This window comes from Phyllobates terribilis, unplaced genomic scaffold (assembly GCF_046119375.1).
Source record: "Phyllobates terribilis strain yellow unplaced genomic scaffold, ASM4611937v1 Scaffold_5__5_contigs__length_657084704, whole genome shotgun sequence".
In the NCBI taxonomy this organism is placed as follows: domain Eukaryota; kingdom Metazoa; phylum Chordata; class Amphibia; order Anura; family Dendrobatidae; genus Phyllobates; species Phyllobates terribilis.
In genome coordinates, this window is record NW_027362765.1 from 262,565,114 (window position 1) to 262,587,695 (window position 22,582).

At 44.5% G+C, this 22,582-nt stretch overlaps 1 protein-coding gene across 2 annotated transcripts in view; it reads left to right on the forward strand.

Moving 5' to 3' along the window:
• LOC141272921 (lysosomal alpha-glucosidase-like) overlaps positions 1 to 22,582 on the forward strand; it is a 352,018-nt gene that overhangs the window by 175,414 nt on the left and 154,022 nt on the right. For both annotated transcript variants that reach the window (XM_073684115.1, XM_073684114.1), the window contains one exon: positions 8,469 to 8,582. In XM_073684115.1, the coding sequence (XP_073540216.1) occupies positions 8,469 to 8,582 (114 nt within the window). The remainder of the gene's footprint in view (positions 1 to 8,468; positions 8,583 to 22,582) is intronic.

Sequence of the window (22,582 nt, forward strand, 5' to 3'; positions counted from 1 at the left end):
CAGCGATTGGCAGCAATCAGTGGCATAACGCTAATGGAAGCAGGCCACGCAGCTGCTATTGGGCCAGTGAGCCGGGGGGCGCTGACACCGGGTCCCCCCTCCTGGATGCCGATACAGTTGAAAGCTGACGCTTCCTCTCCCATCATTCCCCCTTGGCGTCTGACATTTCAGCACAGTGGCTGCGATGACGTCACTACATACTGTGCTGAGATGTACAGGCGCTTCAGAATCCTCACTACAGAGACCAGAGCAGCGGGGGAACTAGGAAGAGAGGTGAGTATTGTATTTTTTTTTTCAAATCAATGAATAAATTGTGGTGGCCATAATACTGCACAGAGGACTATGGGGGTGGATTATACTGTATGGAGGACTATGGGGAACTCATTAAACTTTATGGACTATAGGGTGCAGTATACTGTATGGAGGACTATGAGGAGTACATTATACTGTATGGAGGACTATGGGGAGTGCATTATACTGTATAGAGGACTATGGGGAGTGCATTATACTGCATGGACTATGGGAAGTGCATTATACTGTATGAAGGCCTATGGGGAGTGCATTATACTATATTGAGGACTATGGGGAGCTCATTATACTGTGTGACTATAGGCTGCAGTATACTGTATGGAGGACTGTGGGGAGTGAATTACACTATTACACTGTATGGAGGATTATGGGGAGTGCATTATACTGTATGGCGGACTATGGGGAGTGCATTATACTGTATGGTGGACTATGGGGAGTGCATTATACTATATTGAGGACTATGGGGAGTGCGTTATACTGTGTGGACTATAGGGTGCATTATACTGTATGGAGGACTATGGGGAGTGCATTATACTGTATGGACTATGAGGAGTGCATTATACTGTATGAAGGACTATGGGGAGTGAATTATACTGTATGGAGGACTATGGGAAGCGTTATACTGTGTGGACTATAGGCTGCAGTATACTGTATGGAGGACTGTGGGGAGTGCATTATACTGTAAGGACCATGAGGAGTGCATAATACTGTATGGAGGATTATGAGAAGTACATTATACTATATGGAGGACTATGGGGAGAGCATTATACTGTATGGAGGACTATGGGGAGAGCATTATATTGTATGGAGGACTATGGGGAGTGCATTATACTATATGGAGGACTATTGGATACAGTATACTATATGATGGATTTTGGGGTGCAGTATACAATATGGAGGACTAAGGGGCCCATTAAACGATATGGTGGACTATGTGGGAACTATTCTAATATTTGGAGGGCTATGTGGGGGACATTATAATATTTGGAGGGCTATGTGTGAGCCTTTATACTTTATAGAGGGCTATGTGTGGGCCATTATACTGTTTGCAAGTAATTATACAGTGTGAAGGTTTGTGTGGGTGTCCATCATAGTGTGTGGAGGGCTATGTGGGGACTATTATACTGTTTGGAGGGCTAGAGGGGGTCATTATACTGTATGTGGGCTCATTATACAGTACTACATGTAGGGGTGTGTCACTTGGGGAATCATTTTGTATTGGGGTCACCATACTTTGCCGTGGGAGTGGAGGTGGGGTATACTAGGGTCATCATACAGGCGTGTGGAGGGTACAGTGGAGTAAATCCCTATGGGTGTATTTTATGTGGCACCCCAGGAGTCCGGATGCCACATCGGCATTGCCTCCCTCACAGGGGGTGATGCCATGCCTAGAAGCAAGGAGAGGTCCCCTTATCAGGTAACACCAGCATCCAACACATTTCCCAGCTCCAGACCAGAAGGGGGAGCTCCTCCCCTTTAAATTGGAGCCTGGAGACGGGGAAGGAAAAAGTCAGTTGAAGGGAGTTGGAGACAGGAGAGCGACGAGGGAGAACCTGGGGAAGGGAGCTATGACGAAGCTCGCCCCAGAGGAAAGCACAAGAAACTGGACACTGGAGTCCATGGTTGTTCGGGCACTGAAGGCCCAGCAGCTAAATCCGGAGGGCAGGAGAATGCAGGTCTACTTGCCCCACCAAGTTCCCGGCGCTCAGCAGCATCCTTCTGCCCAGTGCTGCCACGAAGGAGCGACACCTGTAAAGGGCTCGAGCTGCCTGCCATACGGGCGAGGAATAGACGGTTGCTCAGGAACGAGGGCCGGAGCATAGCTTTAAGCAGCAGGGCCAAAGAGGATAGCGCAGAGGGAAGACCTACAACTCCACCTGGCGAGGTGGATCCCCAAATTGCTTCTAGGCCGCCCAGATCTCCATTACCAGTGTTCCGGTCTGCTCCGTCAAACCTCAAGTAAAGGTAGAGGAAACCGCCATTAATGTGTTGTCTGGTTATTATCTGCGCCCCCAGCCCTGCACGACACTGTCCCTGCCGACAACATCTACCTCATAAAATCATCTACACTGCCCTGGAGCTTAGCTCTGCCTGTGCAGAGCTGAACCAACTCTGCTGCATCACCATCAGCCCGAGTGGATCTGCACCGCAGCGACGGCCTTATATAGCCGCATACCACGGGTAGCATCACGAACACTATCCCAAAAACTTTATTCCCCTTTTCGTTATTTGACCGCCCGGGGCCATGGACCGGGTCATTGCCACCGTGATTACCCCGAAAAGGACCGGCCCTCCGACGGAGTACCCCACAGCCCCAGGGGGTGCGTCAACTTGGCGTCACAAACAGAACTCGAAGCCCGGTATAACCGGGTACTGTGTGCCATAGACTTTGCTGAGCTGTATAATGACGTCATTTGACGTCAGCAGAGGGGAATAAGGAGGCCCAGATCCGGAACCGCCGGGTAAGCGATCCCCCTCGCCTGCAGAGCAGCAGACTGGTGCGCCAGCAGGCACCCAGGACCTGGCTGAGGTTCACTAGGGGAGGAGGAAGATGCCCAACCTGGAAGAGGATCCAGCTGCGAGCGCGGCCGCTGCCGGAGTAGCACACCCTGAGCGAATTTGAGGAGAGACTGCGCAGTTTGTTCCAAGTGTCTGAGTAGCAGAAAGTCAGCATCCTTATAGGCCAGCTAATCGGTACAGCCCAGAGGGAAGTGAAGTCCTGGCCGGGCAGGGACAAAAGCACTGTTAAGCAAATACTGGCCCGGTTGAAGGATACCTTTGACACACGCACAGCAGCAGAGATTAAAATGAAGTTCTGCGGGTGCCAATTAAGGGTGCAGGACAGTGTACGGAACTATGCTCTAAACCTGCAGGAGGCACTGCGGGCCATTAAACAGGTAGACCCCGACAGTGTGCGAGACGAAGACAGATTGCTAACCGAACGAGGGGCTCCTGTCTAACGCTCACCGGACACAGCTGCGCATTATGGCTTTGCAAAACCCTGATCTAGACTTTGCGCAATTTAAAGACTGGGCCATCCGGGTGCTGCGAGAATCAACCCCAAGTGGCACTGACTGCACCCCTCTGGCGCCCAGCTATCACATACCACCAGGAGGTGGCGTCCTTTTCCCCAGCATCTGTGGAGGCTGACGCGCAGACCCTAGATAATGACTCCTCTGCAGACCTACGCCTTCAGGTCCAGGAGCTGACCAAAAGTGTGGCTACACTAACCAAAACCGTGCAGGCCATGCAAATGTCTCCAAAGGAAAGAATTCAGCTGGCTTACAGTCCAGATGACGTCCTGTGGCGATGGCAGAGAAGAATTCCACCGACCAGAGGGAGAGACAGCGATCGCTACGACCAGAATGGACAACCCATCTGCCGCCGCTGTGAAAAGGCGGGGCACATTGCAAGATTCTGTGATTTAAACGAGCAACCCCTGGGGCAGAGGGCCAACCCCCCAGGAGTAAGGCGACCAGGCCCACAAAGATGGCGAGACAAGTACGTGGGAGGACGACCGGTCCTACCTGTCGTGCTTGATGGCATCCCAATGAACATGTTACTGGACACTGGTTCCCAGGTAACAACGATGCCATATATCCTTTTTAAACGATACTGGACTGATTCAGACATTACCCGCAGTCCAGATGAACACTTTAACATCTTTGCCAGCAATGGTCAGCCCTTGCCTCAGGTGGGGTATAAAGAGGTGACCATAAAGGTTGGCTGAGGAGAATTGCCATCACAAGGGTTGATTATTGTAGATATTGATTGCCGAGAAAGCCACCCTATGATAACCTATGAGGCACCAATGTGATAGAGAATTGTCTTGGGGAAATTATTGTTTTGTTGCAACAGGTCGCAGACAATGCCAGTTCTAGTCAGCAGCGAGTTCTGCAGAAAGAGATCAAAGCCCTGATGCAGAAACAACAGGTAGAGCTGTCTGGAGGAGAAGTCGGCAGTGTCAGGCTGAGTGATCCGTTCCCCATTGCAATGCCCCCTAAGTGAAATGTTAATATGGTGTCGGGCAGCAATAGGACTCAGGGGTCAAGATTATCAGGCCCTGATAGAACCCGTGTACTCTGACTGTAGAAAGAGAAAAGAAAAAAAAAACAGCTCATTTCCATGAGCCAGCTGGGTGTCTCCGGGATCAGTGATCAGCACTGCTGCTTGCGCTCAGTAGACAGGTAATAGGAAAAACGATGATCCAGCTCCACAGACTCCAATAGTAAAAACAAATGTCTTTTATTTAGAATTTTTAAAAAATATCCAGATGGCGATAATGTAACTCCTGCTGGTAGAAGAACAATACTAGAAGAGAAACACAGGGGCACCAAGGAGGGGTTCGCTACCAGACGCGTTTCGAGTGAAGACCGCTCTTAAACTTGGTATGAATAAGTGTCAGACATAAGGGGAGGAACCCTTCTTATGCTGGCACTAATCAAGAAAAGGTGTGGCCGGTGTGTGACAACCCAAGATAACAAAAAAAAAAAATTCTTTCTTTTTTTTTTTCTCCTTTTGTAAGAGTGGTGAATTAAAAAGCAATGGGAATTTTAAAACAAAAATGAGACACCAAGTCAATAATGTAACATGAACTCTTTTCTATAGTTTAAGCCTGAGGGAATTCTAGTATCCAGTACAAAAATCCAAAACGCCTCCCTATTTCTGAGAGTATTTTGTCTGTCTCCGCCACGGATGTGGTGGGGAACATGTTCTATAGCATAAGCTAATAGGCCTTTAGTGCATTTATTATGACAATTAATAAAATGTCTGGAAGCACCAGACATACTACGATTAGATTGATGGGAAATATCATATAAATGTTCCCTCAGGCGTACTTTAAATTTCCTAGTAGTTGATCCGATATATTTTAGATTACAAATAGTGCACACCATCATGTAAATAATATAATCAATGTTACAATTCAGAAACCCTTTTATTGGATATATAAGGAAGGTAAAATCCGGTGCCACATGCGATAAATCCTTTTATTCCAAAATTAAAAATCACAACATGTCCCTAGAAGGGGAACAACTGGACGCGTTTCGAGGACACAGCCCCTTATTCGTCAGTCAGGGGCTGTGTCCTCGAAACGCGTCCAGTTGTTCCCCTCCTAGGGGCATGTTGTGATTTTTAATTTTGGAATAAAAGGATTTATCGCATGTGGCACCGGATTTTACCTTCCTTATATATCCTTGCAAGTGTATGCTGGACACTAATCCGTGAGCCTGGGATTCCTGTGAGTATCAGGTGATATGAGCTAATTATCTTTCTTCAGTCTTTTATTGGATATACCTTTGAACTATATTTATCCGTAAATGTTAATTTTTTTGATGAAACCAGACATGATTTGCAGTTCGTAAAACCGCACTTATGGTAGCCACTAGTTGATAGCCATAGTCTGGGCTGTAACAGAGCGCTTCAAACACTACCTGGCTTCAGTGAAGTTTACCATTTACACAGACAATAATCCGCTGACCAACCTTAAGGCTATGTACCCACGATGAAGAAATGCTCAGGATTTTTGTCCTGAGCGTTTCTGCATCTCCCTGGCAGAAAAAAACGCATGCGGATTGTACATGCGGATTGTACATGCGGATTGTACATGCGTTTTCCTGCCAGGGACAAGAGGAAGTGAAGCGTTATTCACTGACATTTCCGCATGCGGATTGACAAGCGCTTTCCAAGCGATTAGCATCACTTGGAAAGTGCTTGTGACAACTAGGTCACACTATATAAATCCATGCAAACGGCATGGATTTATATAGTGTGACCGAGAGAGTGGTTAAAAATAAAAAAATTAACTAATACATACCTTCCGATGGCCCCCGAGACTTGCAGCGCTCCTGTTCTGGCTGCCGTCAGATCGCGGTACTGAAAAGACCTGCCGTCACATGACTGTGACGTCAGCGCTGGTCCTTCAGTCCTGCTCGATCTGTAGGCAAGCACAGGGAAGGAGTCCGGGGGCCGTCGGAAGGTGAATATAATCTTTATTTTTTATTTTATTCTTTTTTTTACAGTTTCTATGGTACCTGGGTGTGGAGGAGAGTCTTCTCTTCTCCGCTCTCGGGTACCATCCGCACATTAGAACGCGCCAATTTCGCAAGTACAGATGCAGTCTTGCGGAATTGGCGCGTTCTAATGCAAGTCAATGGCGGCGAAAACGCAGCGCTTCCGCAAAATAATTGGTAGTGCTGCGTTTTTTTCCGCAATGATAATCCGCAGCGGAAATTTCCGCATCATGGGCACAGCACATGCGGATTATCATTGGGGAACATTGCTGCCCTTCTACCATGCGTTTTTAATGCATTTACGCAGCTGCAAAAACGCTGCGGAAACACATTAAAAACGCATCGTGGGTACACAGCCTAACACGGCAAAGTAATCAGAGATGGAGATAGATAGTGGGAGTTTTCCTTTTTCTTGATAGGTCACTCTGTATAAAGTGCCCTACCCATGAAAATGGGTGAAGATATACATTTTCACTAGGAGGCATACACCTCCAGACTCTTGATGAAGGCTTTGCTAAGCTGAAACGCATTGTGTGTGAATATATTTATACATTTTAATTGTTTTATTTTAATAAATTTATGCTTTTTATAAAAGAAGAAAGTATAATAATCGTCATCATTAATGAAAACATCCTGTTGGACTACTGCGACTCAACTTGGAGATTCCTTCTAAAACGGAAGCGGTTGCCAGAATCCTATTTTCTTTTGTATAATTTTTGATTGGTGAAGCGTGTATCACTTCTTTTTTTTTTTTTGAGCTCCAAAGTGGACAGCCTGTTTTAATGCTATCCCTACACAGCTGACCTAAACATCTTATCTTGAGCTCACATTATGATTTATACATTTATAATGATTCAATTTTAACCCCTTTCTGGCCTGGGGCGTATTAGTACCTGCTCTGAACCAGGCACATGTCAGCTGATTTATACAGCTGACATGTGCCCGCAACAGCCGCGGGTGGAATCGCGATCCACCCATGGCTGTTAACCAGTTAATTGCCGCTGTCAATCTCTGGCAGCGGCATTTAACATTGCCGCGTCGGAAGTACGGCATTAGCCCCGCCCATTGGTGACCCCGTCACATGATTGTGGGTCACCGATGGGTGGGCATGACAACCCGGGGTCTGCAGCAGACCCCTGTAGGTGTCATGTCTCGATTGCTATAAGCGCCACCCAGTGGTCGGCGCTCATAGCAAGTGAGCATTTCTGCTGCATACAAGCGATCTGCTCATCGCCTGTATGCAGTAGAGGCAATCTCACAACAGCTGCTTCTAGTCTCCTATGGAGACTATTGAAGCATGCAGAAAGTGTAAAAAAAAAGTTTTTAAAAAATTTAAAAAAATATAAGTTTAAATCACCCCCCTTTCACCCAATTCAAAATAAAATAATGAAAAAAGAATCCCACATGCACATATTTGGTAACGCCGCTTTCAGAATCACCCGATCTTGCAATATAAAGAGAGAATTAATCCGATCGGTAAACGACATAAGGAGAAATGAATTCTAAACGCCAGAATTATGTTTTTTTGGTCATCGCAACATTGCAATAATATGCAATAACGGGCGATCAAAACATTGCATGTATCCCAAAATGGTATTAATAAAAACGTCAGCTCGACACAAAAAAAAAGCCATCAACCAGCCCCAAATCCCGAAAAATGAAGACGCTACGGGTCTCGGAAAGTGGCGCCATTCTTTTTTTTTTCTTAGCAAACTTTGGATTTTTTTTACCACTTAAATAAAAAAGAACCTATACATGTTTGGTGTCTACGAACTCGTAATGGCCTGGAGAATAATAATGGCAGGTCAGTTAGTTTTTGCATTCAGTGAATGTGGTAAACAAAAAAAAAAAAAACAACTGTGGAATTGCATTTTTGCAATTTCACCACACTTGGAATTTTTTTCCCGTTTTCCACTACACGATATGGTAAAACCAGTCATGGCGTTTAAAAGTACAACTTGTCCCGCAAAAAATAAGCCCTCACATGACTAAAAAGGCTAAGGCTCTGGGAAGAAAAAAATGAAAACGTAAAAACGCAAAATTCCAAGGTCGTTCAGTGGTTAAATAAGAAACACAGTTATGGATTTGTTATAATGTATTGCAACAATTTACGTGCTCTAATTGTACGCATGTATGTATTCTATCTAGGTTTGGCCTGGCCTAACAGTGTTTGTTGACTTCACCAACCCAGAAGCACATAAATGGTGGTATGAAATGTTGAAGGATTTTCATGATGAAGTGCCTTTTGATGGCATGTGGATTGTAAGTAATAATCATTTCCACGTACTTTTGTTTATTTATTTTTTTTGCTAGTATTAGACATTTATTTATAGCTAAACCTAAAAGGGATGTGTCACTAGATTTCATTATACAGACTGCTTACACTTTTCAATAGTTTTTTTATGAAAGTTTTCCTTCCTAAGATGCACCAGAGCATAAGACGCACCTAGGTTTTAGAGGAGGAAAACAGAAAAAAAATTGAAGCAATATATGTGGTCATGATGCACTGTTATGGGGGGGAAGTCTCCTGCTGACACTGTTATAAGGGTAATGTCTCCCAATTCTGAACTAATATCCTGCATCCTGCTATATATGCTCCCCGCCATCCTGATATATGTGGCCCCCATTCTGGTATACATGGCCCCCATTCTGGTATACATGGCCCCCATCATGGTATACATGGCCCCCCATCCTGGTATTCATGGTCTACGATCCCCATCCTGGTATACATGGTCCCCATCTCCATCCTGGTATACAAGACCCCTATCCCCACCCTGGTATACATGCCCCAATCACAATCATGGTATACATGGCCCTCCATCCTGTTATACATGGCCCTCCATCCTGTTATATATGGCCCTTCATCCTGTTATATATGGCCCTTCATCCTGTTATATATGATCCCCATCCTGGTATGCATGGCCCCCAATCCTGATATACATGCCTCCCTCCCCATCCCCCATCCTTTTATACATCGTACGCCCCTATCTCCATTCTGGTATATATGACACCCCCCATCCCCATTCTGGTATATATGACACTCCCCCATCCTGTTATATATGGCATTCCCATTCCCATCCTGGTATATATGGCACCCCTCGTCCCCATCCTGGTATATATTACACCCCCCCATCTTGTTATATATGGCACCCCCCTATCCCTATCCTGGTATACATGGCCCCCTGAAACAGCACACATAAAAGTAATAATGGATTCTACTCACCTTCCCTCTATTCCATCGGCGGTTTGTTCTGATGCCAGCAACTGTCTGCTCCATGGGAGTGGAGGGCAACGAATATTCATGCTCTTTAATAGTGGGCACACTGTTAGCTGCAGTTGCGGCTCCTGCAGCTGCTTGACGATCACATGTGCCTGCTATTAAAGAGCATGAATATTCACTCCTCTACACACGCATGATCCCTCTCACCGCCGGCTTCAGTGTATAGAGGTGGGAGGGACAGTGTGGGGAACAGTGAATATTCATTTTCTTTAACAGCAAGCACAGCCAGCCGCAGCAGGCGGCTCCTGCCTTCTGTGATCCGCTCCTCCGCCACTGCCCCTCCCCACCTCACCATCCACGGCTGAACAACCATCCACAACCGTACATCCGGACTATAAGACTGTCAGTATTTCTGTTGCCTTCTACAGTTTGACCACTAGTGGCAGCTATTGTTCACTTTGATAATTGTGCTGCAGTTTCATTCCTCACCACTGGAGGCTGCTGTTGTGTTTTGCAATTGCCCCTTACCAAGATGGCAGGATCTGAATCTATGGAATCCATCTTGTTTCCTGTTTGGGCCTACTTAAAGCCACATGGGACCTCTCACTTATTGCTTGAGTATTGTGTCTAGCTATTAGCTTAGTTTCAGTCTCCAGCTCCTGAACGTTCTTCCCCAGACTGCTCTAAATTCAGCTACGGATTATTTCTTTCTTACAACTCCTTGCTAACTTCAAGAACTTCTACTACCACTTGGAGGCTTTGCTAGCAGCCATGAGCCAGGTGTTTGATGACCCTAATCGTTGTGCAACAGCTTCAGCTACTCTGATAGCGCTATGTCAGGGTAAACGCTCTGCTGCAGAGTATGCCACAGAATTCAGATGGTGGGTGATTGATCAAATGGAATAATGCTGCAAAATTATCTTTTTTTAAGAATGGACTCTCCAGTGCACTCAAAGATGAACTAGCCTGTGCCGATGCTTCCACAAATTTTGATGACTTCATTCACCATTGTATTCGTATAGGCAACTGATTATTAGAGAGAAGATTGGAAAAGTGGAATTCAAACTGGTCTCACAACAGTAATCGTTACCCACCTGCTTCAACCACCAGTTCCAGAGACTTTGAGGTAAAGAGTCCTCACATAACTGAAGTTGAATCCATGCAGGTCGACAGCCTGTTAAAACGTGAAAGTGCTGAGAGAAAAGAAAGAAGACTTCAGGAAAATCTGTGTTTTATTGTGGCAAGAATGACCACTTTCTCATCAATTGTCCTTCTCGGCTACGTAAAACAGTGGCAGTAGTAGCGGATCCCAACTTTTCAGACAAAGTATCAGTCTTCTCTGAACCAGCGCCTCCAGTGAATGCTGTCATCCATTCAATTTCTTCTATTGCACCCAACATTAAAAAGAACACAATGACTCTCATTGCTACCTTTCTAGCAAGTTTCAAGTTGATTCTCAATGGATTTCCATGTTGATTCAGTAGCAAACGGAAATTTTATGGACATCTCTTTTGCAATGGAACATGGGGTAAAAATTCAAAACAGACTGTTATCTATTATCATGGAAACTGTTGACGGATCTCCAGTAAATTCGGTACCAGTGAATCAAGAGACTGAACCCGTAGAGATAGTTATGGAACCTAATCACCATGAGGTCTTATCCTTCTTACTAATCTCATCTCCACATATTCCAATAATCGTAGGGTTGCCATGGCTACAGACTCAAAATCCCACAATCAATTGGGAAACCAAAGAAGTGTCTTTTCCAACTACTGTTCACTCCCCACAGGCTTCACCAAATGAAGAGGTTGTAGAGGATCCTAAACAATCTTCTAAACTACCATCTATATATAAGGAATTTGATGATGTATGTGACCAAAAAATTGCCAACAAGCTCCCTCCTCATCGGCCATATGACTGCCCAATTGATCTATTGCGTGGAGCAGCTATACACTTTGGAAGCATTTACCCACTGGCCGAGCAGGAATTAAAAACAATCAAGGAATACATAGATGAAAATTTAGCTAAAGGGTTTATTCGTCAATCTTCATCACCAGCAGGTGCACCTATATTTTTTGTTAAAAAGAAAGACAGCTCCTTGAGACCCTGGTTGATTACAGAGAATTGAATAAAATTACTGTAAAGAATTGTTACCTCCTGCTTTTGATCCCTGAATCCTGAATTGCTGGACAGTGTTCGTCATGCAAAGTTATTCACAAAACTGAATCTTTGAGGCATACAACTTGGTTCGTGTTAGACCAGGTAATGAATGGAAAAAGGCATTCAGATCACGTTATTGACACTTTATCATGTGAAAGCTGTGCTAGAGCATCTAAGAACCCACCATCTTTATATTAAGCTGGAAAAATGTGAGTTTCCTCTAACAGAGATCCAGTTCTTGGGCTATATAATCTCTACTCAAGGATTGCAAATGGACTCTAGCAAGATTCAATCTACCACTGAGTGGCCAACGCGAAAAAACGTGTAAGAAGTCCAACGATTTGTGGGCTTTGCCAATTTTTACACACGTTTCATTAAGAATTTTTCAGGTATAATTGCACTAATCACTGAATTTACAAAGAAAGGCATATTGTTTGTATGGTCTCCTCAAGCACTTCTTGCCTGAAGATGAAGTTCACCACAGCTCCTATACTAATTTATCCCAATCCTGAACATACCTTTTTTGTAGAAGTGGATGCTACAGACAGTGCAGTAGAGGCCATTCTATCACAAAGAACAGGAACAAAAGATTTGCTACATCCTTGTGCTTATTTATTTAGAAGTTTGACCGTGTCAGAGAAGAATTATGATGTGGGGAACAAAGAGCTCTTAGCTATCATTGCTGCTTTCAAGGAATGGAGACATCATCTAGAAGGAGCAGCTCAACAAATTGTTGTTCTAACTGACCATCGTAACCTTGAATTTATCAGGTCTGCCAAATGTTTGTCTTCCAGCCAGGCTCGATGGAGTCTCTTTCTTAACTGATTCAACTTTGTTATCTCTTACAGACCTGGCTCACGTAACAGTAAGGCTGATGCTTTATCTAGGATCTTCTCCAAAGATCCTTCTACAGCAGCACCACCAACAACCATTCTGCCGGAGTCCAACTTCCTGGGGGTGATCTATAACAAAGACTTGCTGGAAGAAATAGGGGAAGCATACGAGACAGACCCAATTCTTCTGCATCCACCAGATGATATATCTGTTACCTATCAAAATAAAGTATAGACCCATAATCATTGCATCTATGTTCCAGAAACTGTGAGACTTAAAATATTAAAACTAATCCATGACTCCAAGTTAGCAGGACACAAAGGAATTAAAAAAAACACAAGAATTTCTGTTTAGTTTCTTTTAGTGGCCCAATTGCCAAAAAGATGTTAAACAATATGTATCTTCCTGTAACACCTGTGCTATGTATAAAACTCCCGCACATCACCAATGGGATTATTGCAGCCTCTGAAAATTCCATCTCAAGTTGCAGTACTTAATAAAGTGGCAAGGGTGCGGTCTGAAGTTAACTCCTGGAAACCTGTAGAAAATCTCAGTGCTCCTCGACTGCTTAAAGAGTTTCACCAAAAATACTCAAATAAGCCAAGCAAAGCAGCAAAGCATCCTCCGGAGGCCGCTGTTGAAAGGGGGAGTAATATCAGGATTTCTGTTGCCTTCTACAGTTTATATTCAGTGAACAGTGAATATTCATTTTCTTTAACAGCGAGCACAGCCAGCCGCAGCAGGTGGCTCCTGCCTTCTGTGATCCACTCCTCCGCCACTGCTGCTCCCCACCTCACTAGCCACAGCTGAACAATCATCCACAACCTTACATCCGGACTATAAGACTGTCAGTATTTCTGTTGTCTTCTACAGTTTGACCACTAGTGACCGCTATTTTTCACTTTGATAATTGTGCTGCAGTTTCATTTCTTACCACTGGAGGCTGCTGTTGTGTTCTGCAATTGCCCTTTCCCAAGATGGCGGGATCTGAATCTATGAATCCATCTTGTTTCCTGTTATCCTACTTAAAGCCATATGGACCTCTCACTCATTGCTTTAGCATTGTGTCTAACTATTAACTTAGTTTCAGTCTCCAGCCCCTAAACATTCTTACCCAGATTGTTCTAAATTCATCTAGTACGGATTGTTTCTTACAACACCTTGCTAACTTCAAAAACTTCTACTACCTCTTGCTGTTCCTGCTTGTGCTCCTTCGGCCACTGGTTTCCAGCAGTATTACGCCAGTATTGTAACAAAGACGCAACCCCCACTTTCCTCCAAAATTTTGGAGAAAGAAGTGCGTCTTATAGTCTGAAAAATACAGTAATTATTTAACATCTATGCTCATATGGATTTTCAAAGTAAATATATTAGCTTGACCTGATCTAAGAGATATTTTTAATAATTTATCTTGTATAAATCTGACAAATTTGCAGCAGTTGAGTGACCATGGTGATGTAACTCAATGATGGACAGAGAAAATGTCCGACAAACCTCTGAAAATTGTCTCTAAACATTGACTACCTTTCACAATGGCTACTTGGTTTGGGCCATGCAATGTAACACTTCAGTTAGAAAGGGGTGCAAAACTGTGCATACATAAATGAAACGTGGACGAGGAACAGCCACAGGACGAGGGGTACAGCAGCAATCAGCAGACACACACAAAGATTACATAAAATATGAGCATTTACTAATCAATTTATAACACAATGCAAAGGATGGTAGGTAAATAGTGTATATACAACAAATACAATGACAGCAGTTACTCTAAATATCACCGACTAAGAGTATAAAAAAGATACAGTTAACAGAATTAACAGTTATAAGCAAGCAAAAATACATGCGATTAATCCTTTCTATGCATACAGTACAGACCAAAAGTTTGGACACACCTTCTCATTTAAAGATTTTTCTGTATTTTCATGACTATGAAAATTGTACATTCACTCTGAAGGCATCAAAACTATGAATTAAAACATGTGGAATTATATACTTAACAAAAAAGTGTGAAACAACTGAAAATATGTCTTATATTCTAGGTTCTTCAAAGTAGCCACCTTTTGCTTTGATGACTGCTTTGCACACTCTTGGCATTCTCTTGATGAGCTTCAAGAGGTAGTCACCAGAAATGGCCTTCCAACAATCTTGAAGGAGTTTCCAGAGATGCTTAGCACTTGTTGACCCTTTTGCCTTCACTCTGTGGTCCAGCTCACCCCAAACCATCTCGATTGGATTCAGGTCTGGTGACTGTGGAGGCCAGGTCATCTGGCGTAGCACCCCATCACTCTCCTTCTTGGTCAAATAGCCCTTACACAGCCTGGAGGTGTAATTGGGGTCATTGTCCTGTTGAAAAATAAATGATGGTCCAACTAAACGCAAACTGGATGGAATAGCATGCCACTGCAAGATGCTGTGGTAGCCATGCTGGTTCAGTATGCCTTCAATTTTGAATAAATCCCCAACAGTGTCACCAGCAAAGCACCCCCACACCATCACACCTCCTCCTCCATGCTTCACGGTGGGAACCAGGCATGTAGAGTCCATCCGTTCACCTTTTCTGCGTCGCACAAAGACACGGTGGTTGGAACCAAAGATCTCAAATTTGGACTCATCAGACCAAAGCACAGATTTCCACTGGTCTAATGTCCATTCCTTGTGTTCTTTAGCCCAAACAAGTCTCTTCTGCTTGTTGCCTGTCCTTAGCAGTGGTTTCCTAGCAGCTATTTTACCATGAAGGCCTGCTGCACAAAGTCTCCTCTTAACAGTTGTTGTAGAGATGTGTCTGCTGCTAGAACTCTGTGTGGCATTGACCTGGTCTCTAATCTGAGCTGCTGTTAACCTGTGATTTCTGAGGCTGGTGACTCAGATAAACTTATCCTCAGAAGCAGAGGTGACTCTTGGTCTTCCTTTCCTGGGGCGGTCCTCATGTGAGCCAGTTTCTTTGTAGCGCTTGATGGTTTTTGCAACTGCACTTTCAAAGTTTGCCCAATTTTTCGGACTGACTGACCTTCATTTCTTAAAGTAATGATGGCCACTCGTTTTTCTCTACTTAGCTGCTTTTTTCTTGCCATAATACAAATTCTAATAGTCTATTCAGTAGGACTATCAGCTGTGTATCCACCAGACTTCTGCACAACACAACTGATGGTCCCAACCCCATTTATAAGGCAAGAAATCCCACTTATTAAACCTGACAGGGCACACCTGTGAAGTGAAAACCATTTCCGGTGACTACCTCTTGAAGCTCATCAAGAGAATGCCAAGAGTGTGCAAACCAGTCATCAAAGCAAAAGGTGGCTACTTTGAAGAACCTAGAATATAAGACATATTTTCAGTTGTTTCACACTTTTTTTGTTAAGTATATAATTCCACATGTGTTAATTCATAGTTTTGATGCTTTCAGTGTGAATGTACAATTTTCAAAGTCATGAAAATACAGAAAAATCTTTAAATGAGAAGGTGTGTCCAAACTTTTGGTCTGTACTGTATAGCCATAAAATGTCAGTTTTGTGCCAGTACTTTAGTAATCGCCTACTTGTAGCAGTTTTTTTAAGTGTCTTTTACAGAAGAGTCATTTTCTCCTAACTAACTAGACCTCCATAAAGTTATTTATATATGTGCATATATATATATACAGTGCCTACAAGTAGTATTCAACCCCCTGCAGATTTAGCTGGTTGACACATGTGGAATTAACTTGGCATTGTGACATTTGTACTGTAGATCAGCCTGGAAGTGGGAAATGCACTGCAGCAAATTTTTTTTTTTTTTTTTTTTTTTTTTAAAAAACGTTAAAAGTTACTTCAGAGTGTCATTTATTATTCAACCCCTCAAACCACAAGAATTCTGTTTGGTCCCCCAAAAGTATTAAGAAGTAGTTCAGGCACCAAGAATAATGAGCTTCACATGTGTGGATTAAAGATCTCTTTTGCCAGCCTTTTCTGACTATTTAAGACCCTCCCCAAACTTGTGAACAGCACTCAGACATGGTCAACATGGGAAAGACAAAGGAGTATTCCAAGGCCATCAGAGACAAGATCGTGGAGGGTCACAAGGCTGGCAAGGGGTACAAAACCCTTTCCAAGGAGTTGGGCCTACCTGTCTCCACTGTTGGGAGCATCATCCGTAAGTGGAAGGCTTATGGAACTACTGTTAGCCTTCCACGGCCAGGACAGCCTTTGAAAGTGTCCTCCCGTGCCGAGGCCAGGCTTGTCCGAAGAGTCAAGGCTAACCCAAGGACAACAAGGAAGAAGCTCCGGGAAGATCTCATGGCAGTGGGGACATTGGTTTCAGTCAATACCATAAGTAACGTACTCCACCGCAATGGTCTCCGTTCCAGACGAGCCCGTAAGGTACCTTTACTTTCAAAGCGTCATGTCAAGGCTCGTCTACAGTTTGCTCATGATCACTTGGAGGACTCTGAGACAGACTGGTTCAAGGTTCTATGGTCTGATGAGACCAAGATCGAGATCTTTGGTGCCGACAACACACGTGACGTTTGGTGACTGGATGGCACTGCATATGACCCCATGAATACCATCCCTACAGTCAAGCATGGTGGTGGCAGCATCATGCTGTGGGGCTGTTTCTCTGCCAAGGGGCCTGGTCATCTGGTCCGCATCCATGGGAAGATGGAGAGCACGGCCTACCTGGAGATTTTGGCCAAGAACCTCCGCTCCTCCATCAAGGATCTTAAGATGGGTCGTAATTTCATCTTCCAACAAGACAACGACCCAAAGCTCACAGCCAAGAAAACCAAGGCCTGGTTCAAGAGGGAAAAAGTCAAGGTGTTGGAGTGGCCTAGTCATTCTCCTGACCTTAACCCAATTGAAAACTTGTGGAAGGAGCTCAAGAATGAAGTCTACATGAGACACCCAAAGAACCTAGATAACTTGGAGAAGATCTGCATGGAGGAGTGGGCCAAAATAACTCCACAGACCTGTGCCGGCCTGATCAGGTCTTATAAAAGACGATTATTAGCTGTAATTGCAAACAAGGGTTATTCCACAAAATATTAAACATAGGGGTTGTATAATAATTGACCCACACTTTTATGTTTAAAATTTAATAAAATTCAACTGAGCAACATAACTTTTTGGTTTGTAAGATTTATGCTTCTGTTCATAAAACCTACTCTCGTTTGCAGTTTGAAGGCTCTAACTTATTTGCATCTTATCAAACCAGCTAAATCTGCAGGGGGTTGAATACTACTTGTAGGCACTGTATATATATATATATATATATATATATATATTCAGTATTAAATGGTACTTGTACGTCCTGATACTGAAGTGTCCTTGCTGGGCTGAGTCCGGAATAATCAGAAAGGCTGACTTGAACCTCTTAAAGAATGCTGATTTCTCAAACACAGGGCTTCTCTAAGTCCTTAGAAATAAGGCCTCGCATAGCCTAGCCCAAGATGCTGTGTACTTGGTTGTCCTCAGCGAGTCGGCTCATGTCAAGCCAAACAACACGTCCCAGAGTTACCAAAAACAGATCCAGGGTTGCACCGCTGGTCCATGAAGACTTCTGTCCATATATAGAATGAATGGACAATCATATGTGCCATATGCCAACACCGGGGCATTGGTCAAGGCTTCTTTCAGCTGATTCAGGGCTCATTGTTGTGAGGGTCCCCAGGCAATGGGCTGATTCTTTGGGCCTTTTGCGGTCCCCTTCAATAATTTGTGAAGAGGTTCGGCTATCTTAGCAAAGTTCGAGATGAAACGTCGATAATATCCTGTTAGTCCCAGGAAGACTCACAGCTTTCAAAGGGGCCGTAGAGGAGGCCAGTTTCTTACAGCTTCCACTTTGCTTCCAGCTGGGTGGACTCCACCCGAAGACACCACTTGCCCTAGATATTCAATTCTGTCTGAAACAAATGACACTTTCAGGGCTTCAACTTCACACCATGGGCCTGTAGATGGGTCAACACTTGTTGTAGTCTTGGTATATGTTTCTCAAATGTGGATGCATGAACGATGATGTTGTCCAGATAGATCAAGGTGGATTCAAAATTCAGTTCACTCAAACAGTGTTCCATTAACCACTGAAATATCCTAGGTGCATTGGTGAGTCCGAAAGTCATTCTGTTGAACTTGTACAGACCCACTGGTAAAATGAAAGCTGTCTTGGGCTTGCCTCTTTCAGCCACCGGACCCTGCCAGTAGCCACTTGTCAGATCTAACGTGGAGAAATACTGTCGAAGCTCTGTCACGGACTCTTCTACTCTAGGCAAAGGGTAAGCATCTCGTACGGTGACACTATTCAACTTGCAATAGTCGACACAGAATCTCAAGCTTCTGTTCTTCTTCCAGACGAGCACTATCAGTGTGGCCCATGGACACTAACTCTCCTGCACTACTCCACTACTCAGTATCTGTGATAGTATAGCTTTTACAACCTGGTACAGGTTAGGGAGAATTTGTCGAAATCGCTTATTGACTGGAGGTGTGTCTCCTGTCGAAATCTCGTGCTCAATGTGGGTTGTACATCCAAAATTATCTTAATTTCTGGAGAGAGCAGCTTGAAACTCCCGTAACAGGTCTTCAATCAGTTGAATTTGTTCGGAGGCAAACTAACTGGTGTCCAGTTATATTATTTAGAGGATCTTAAATAATAATAATAATCTTTTTATTTATATAGCGCCAACATATCCTGCAGCGCTTTACAATTCAGACAATTTACAGACATTATTGGCACTGTCCCCATTGGGGCTCACAATCTACATTCCCCTATCAGTATGTCTTTGGAATGTGGGAGGAAACCGGAGAACCTAGAGGAAACCCACGAAAACATGGGGAGAACATCCAAAGTCCTTGCAGATGTTGTCCTTGGTGGGATTTGAACCCAGGACCCCAGCGCTGCAAAGCTGCAGTGCTAACCACTGAGCCACCGTGCTGCCCTAAAGGATCTTCTGGACATTCCTTTCCAGAGTCGGCTCTGTCCCCTGAGCTTCGGACACAGACACCGCCCATGGTTTTTGTTCCTCAGCAATCAGGGCCAGTTGGGCTTTGGGGACTGTCTCTCCTCCAAATCCGCAACTTTTTTGCCTGCACGAAGTACAACAGGATAATCATGTACATTGGCACACCGGACGGCCACTTGTCCATCCACCACTGTTGTCATAGTACGTGTGATCATCAGGCCTTGTCCGCTTCCTGTTGGCTTCTGGGGCTCAATATTCCATTGAGTCTTCAGTGGCTATCCATATCCATCTGAATGATCTGATACTGATGAGGCGAGATAATATTTTGACACCATGGTGGGATGGTCACAATCCCCATCACTTCATCATCGGGAACACTAGCGAATCTCACATATCCGGCTTGGTCTCTGCAATGTCTTCCGTGTAGGCCGATGTTTGGTGACTCTCTGCCACTATCCCGGGCCATCTTTGTGAAACATCAACCGGTCCAGATCATGCAGGATATTCATTCCTAATATAATCAAGGTTCCTGACCGTGAATCCCCATCCACTAGCACAATCTCTTTTTGACCCACATCTAGGTCTCCAATCTTCACGTGCAGCCATGCTAACCCATGGACTGGAATCTTCGTCTGGTTAACAGCGGTCAGCTTAATCAGCTTTCCTCGCTCAGCTTTGATAAAGTGACCAAAATGGGTTTTGAAGTACTCCAGTGGCATTGTGGAGACTTCGGCTCCTGTATCCACTAGGCCGCGCATGGTCTTGTCTTCAATCAGTGCGTCCATCACTGGACTTCCGGACACCAGGTTCTTAGAGAAGTTCAGGCCTTGCCTACATGAGTCATTTCCTCCAGTGCACCCTACCACTGGAGGTGATCCTCATTTAAATGTCCTGGTTCGCATTCTACCATCTGTTGTCTGAGCTGGGGGCAGTTCCAGGAGGCATGCCCTCTTTTTCGGCACCTCAAGCATATTGGTCCCCGGGGTAGAGAGTGTTCAAGTGTTCTCGGGTATGGTCCTGGTTGAGACGAGATTGTCCTTGGGGGTGGGTCAGGCCATGCTGGGGCGGTCTGGTCCCGGGTCTCATCTGGTGAACTATACGAAGGGATGTTTGTCGGATGTCTCAGTTCTTCCCACCTCATCTGTCGGGATGATGAGTCATATGTTGAATGGACCGGCTTTCCCGACCCCACTTGATGGGGCGACGGGGCGTGAGACCTTCTTAGCTGATCCACTTTCCAGGTTAGTTCCTGGATTACGGCCCTCATCCCAGCCAAGGAGTCGGACTGCTGATTTCCAGCCTGGACTCCCTGTCCTCCAGGGCCATACATCCGCACAGGGCTGGGGCCCATTTCATCCTTGCCTTCACGAGCCAAAGCTTCTGCGGCAATTTGAGCAAACTGAAGTGTCTCATTTGCCCGTATCTGATCCTGCAATATCCGCCTCAGCGATGTATCCATCAGTCCCTGAACACACTGTTCTTTCAGAATGGTGTCAGGATCAATGAGAATAGAGGCTCCAGCCTTGCATTTTTTTGGTCAGGTTTGTAACATTCTCCGTAAAGCATTTATATACTGGGAGATGCTTTTGTCTTCTTGCTGACACCGATTAAAGAAGCACATCTGGAAACTAGCTGCCGAGCCTCTCTCTCTGTAAACCTCCTCTAATATGGCCAAAATGACTTCTAGAGTTTTTCGTGTTGACGCGGAACGCCGTGTCACCGTTTCCTGGGCTTCTCCTTCCAGTGAGTGCAGCGTGATGTCAGAGTGCAGCTCCTCAGCTAGGTTTTACAGTCAGCATGTACTTTGCATATGATCGGCCCATTCTTCAATTGACATGTTATCGCAATAAAATTTTGCAAGTTGTCTCAATATGGACCCTGCTGACAAGGTCAGGCTCGGAGCGTATAGAGTCGACGGGAGAACGACTGGGACAGGTGATCACGTGGACCCTGCGGCCTGTTCCGCACTACCATCCCCGTTTGCGTTCTGCATTGTGATGCTGTACCCTGCTCGCAGCGCCTAATGAAACGTGGACAAGGGGCGGCTACAGGATGAGGGGTACAGCAGCAATCAGCAGACAAGCACAAAGATTAGATAATATGATATGAACATTTACTAACCAGTTTATAAAACAATAGAAAGGATGGTAGGTAATCAGCATATATATAACAAATAGAATGACAGCAGTTACTCTAAATAACACCGACTAAGAGTATACACAGGTACAGTTATATGCAAGCAAAAATACATGTGATTAACCATTACTATGCATATATCCATAAAACGACAGTGTTATGCCAGTATTTTAGTAATCTCCTACTCGGAGCAGTTTTTTTGAAGAGTCTCTTACAGAAGAGGCCTTTTCTCCTAACTAACTAGACCTCCATAAAGTTATTTATATATGCTCATACATAGAATCATAGAATCATAGAATAGAATCATAGAATGGTAGAGTTGGAGGGGACCTCCTGGGTCATCTGGTCCAACCCCCTGCTCAAAGCAGGATTCACTAAATCATCTCAGACAGATATCTGTCCAGCCTCTGTTTGAAGACGTCCATTGAAGGGGAACTCACCACCTCTCGTGGCAGCCTGTTCCACTCATTGATCACCCGCACTGTCAAAAAGTTTTTTCTAATATCTAATCTGTGTCTCCTCCCATTCAGTTTCATCCCATTGCTTCTAGTCTTTCCTTGTGCAAATGAGAATAAAGATGATCCTTCTACAATGTGACAGCCCTTGAGATATTTGTAGACAGCTATTAAGTCTCCTCTCAGTCTTCTTTTTTGCAAGCTAAACATTCCCAAATCCTGTAACCGTTCCTCATAGGACATGGTTTGCAGACCGGTCACCATTCTGGTCACTCTTCTCTGAACTTGCTCCAGTTTGTCGATGTCTTTTTTAAAATGTGGTGCCCAAAACAGGACGCAGTATTCCAGATGAGGTCTGACCAAAGAGGTGTAAAGTCCGATAATGACTTCACGTGATCTAGACTGTATGCTTCTGTTAATACATCCCAGAATTGTCTTTGCCTTTTTTGCTGCTGCATCACACTGTTGACTCATGGTCAGTCTATGATCTATTAGTATACCTAAGTCTTTTTCACATGTACTGTTG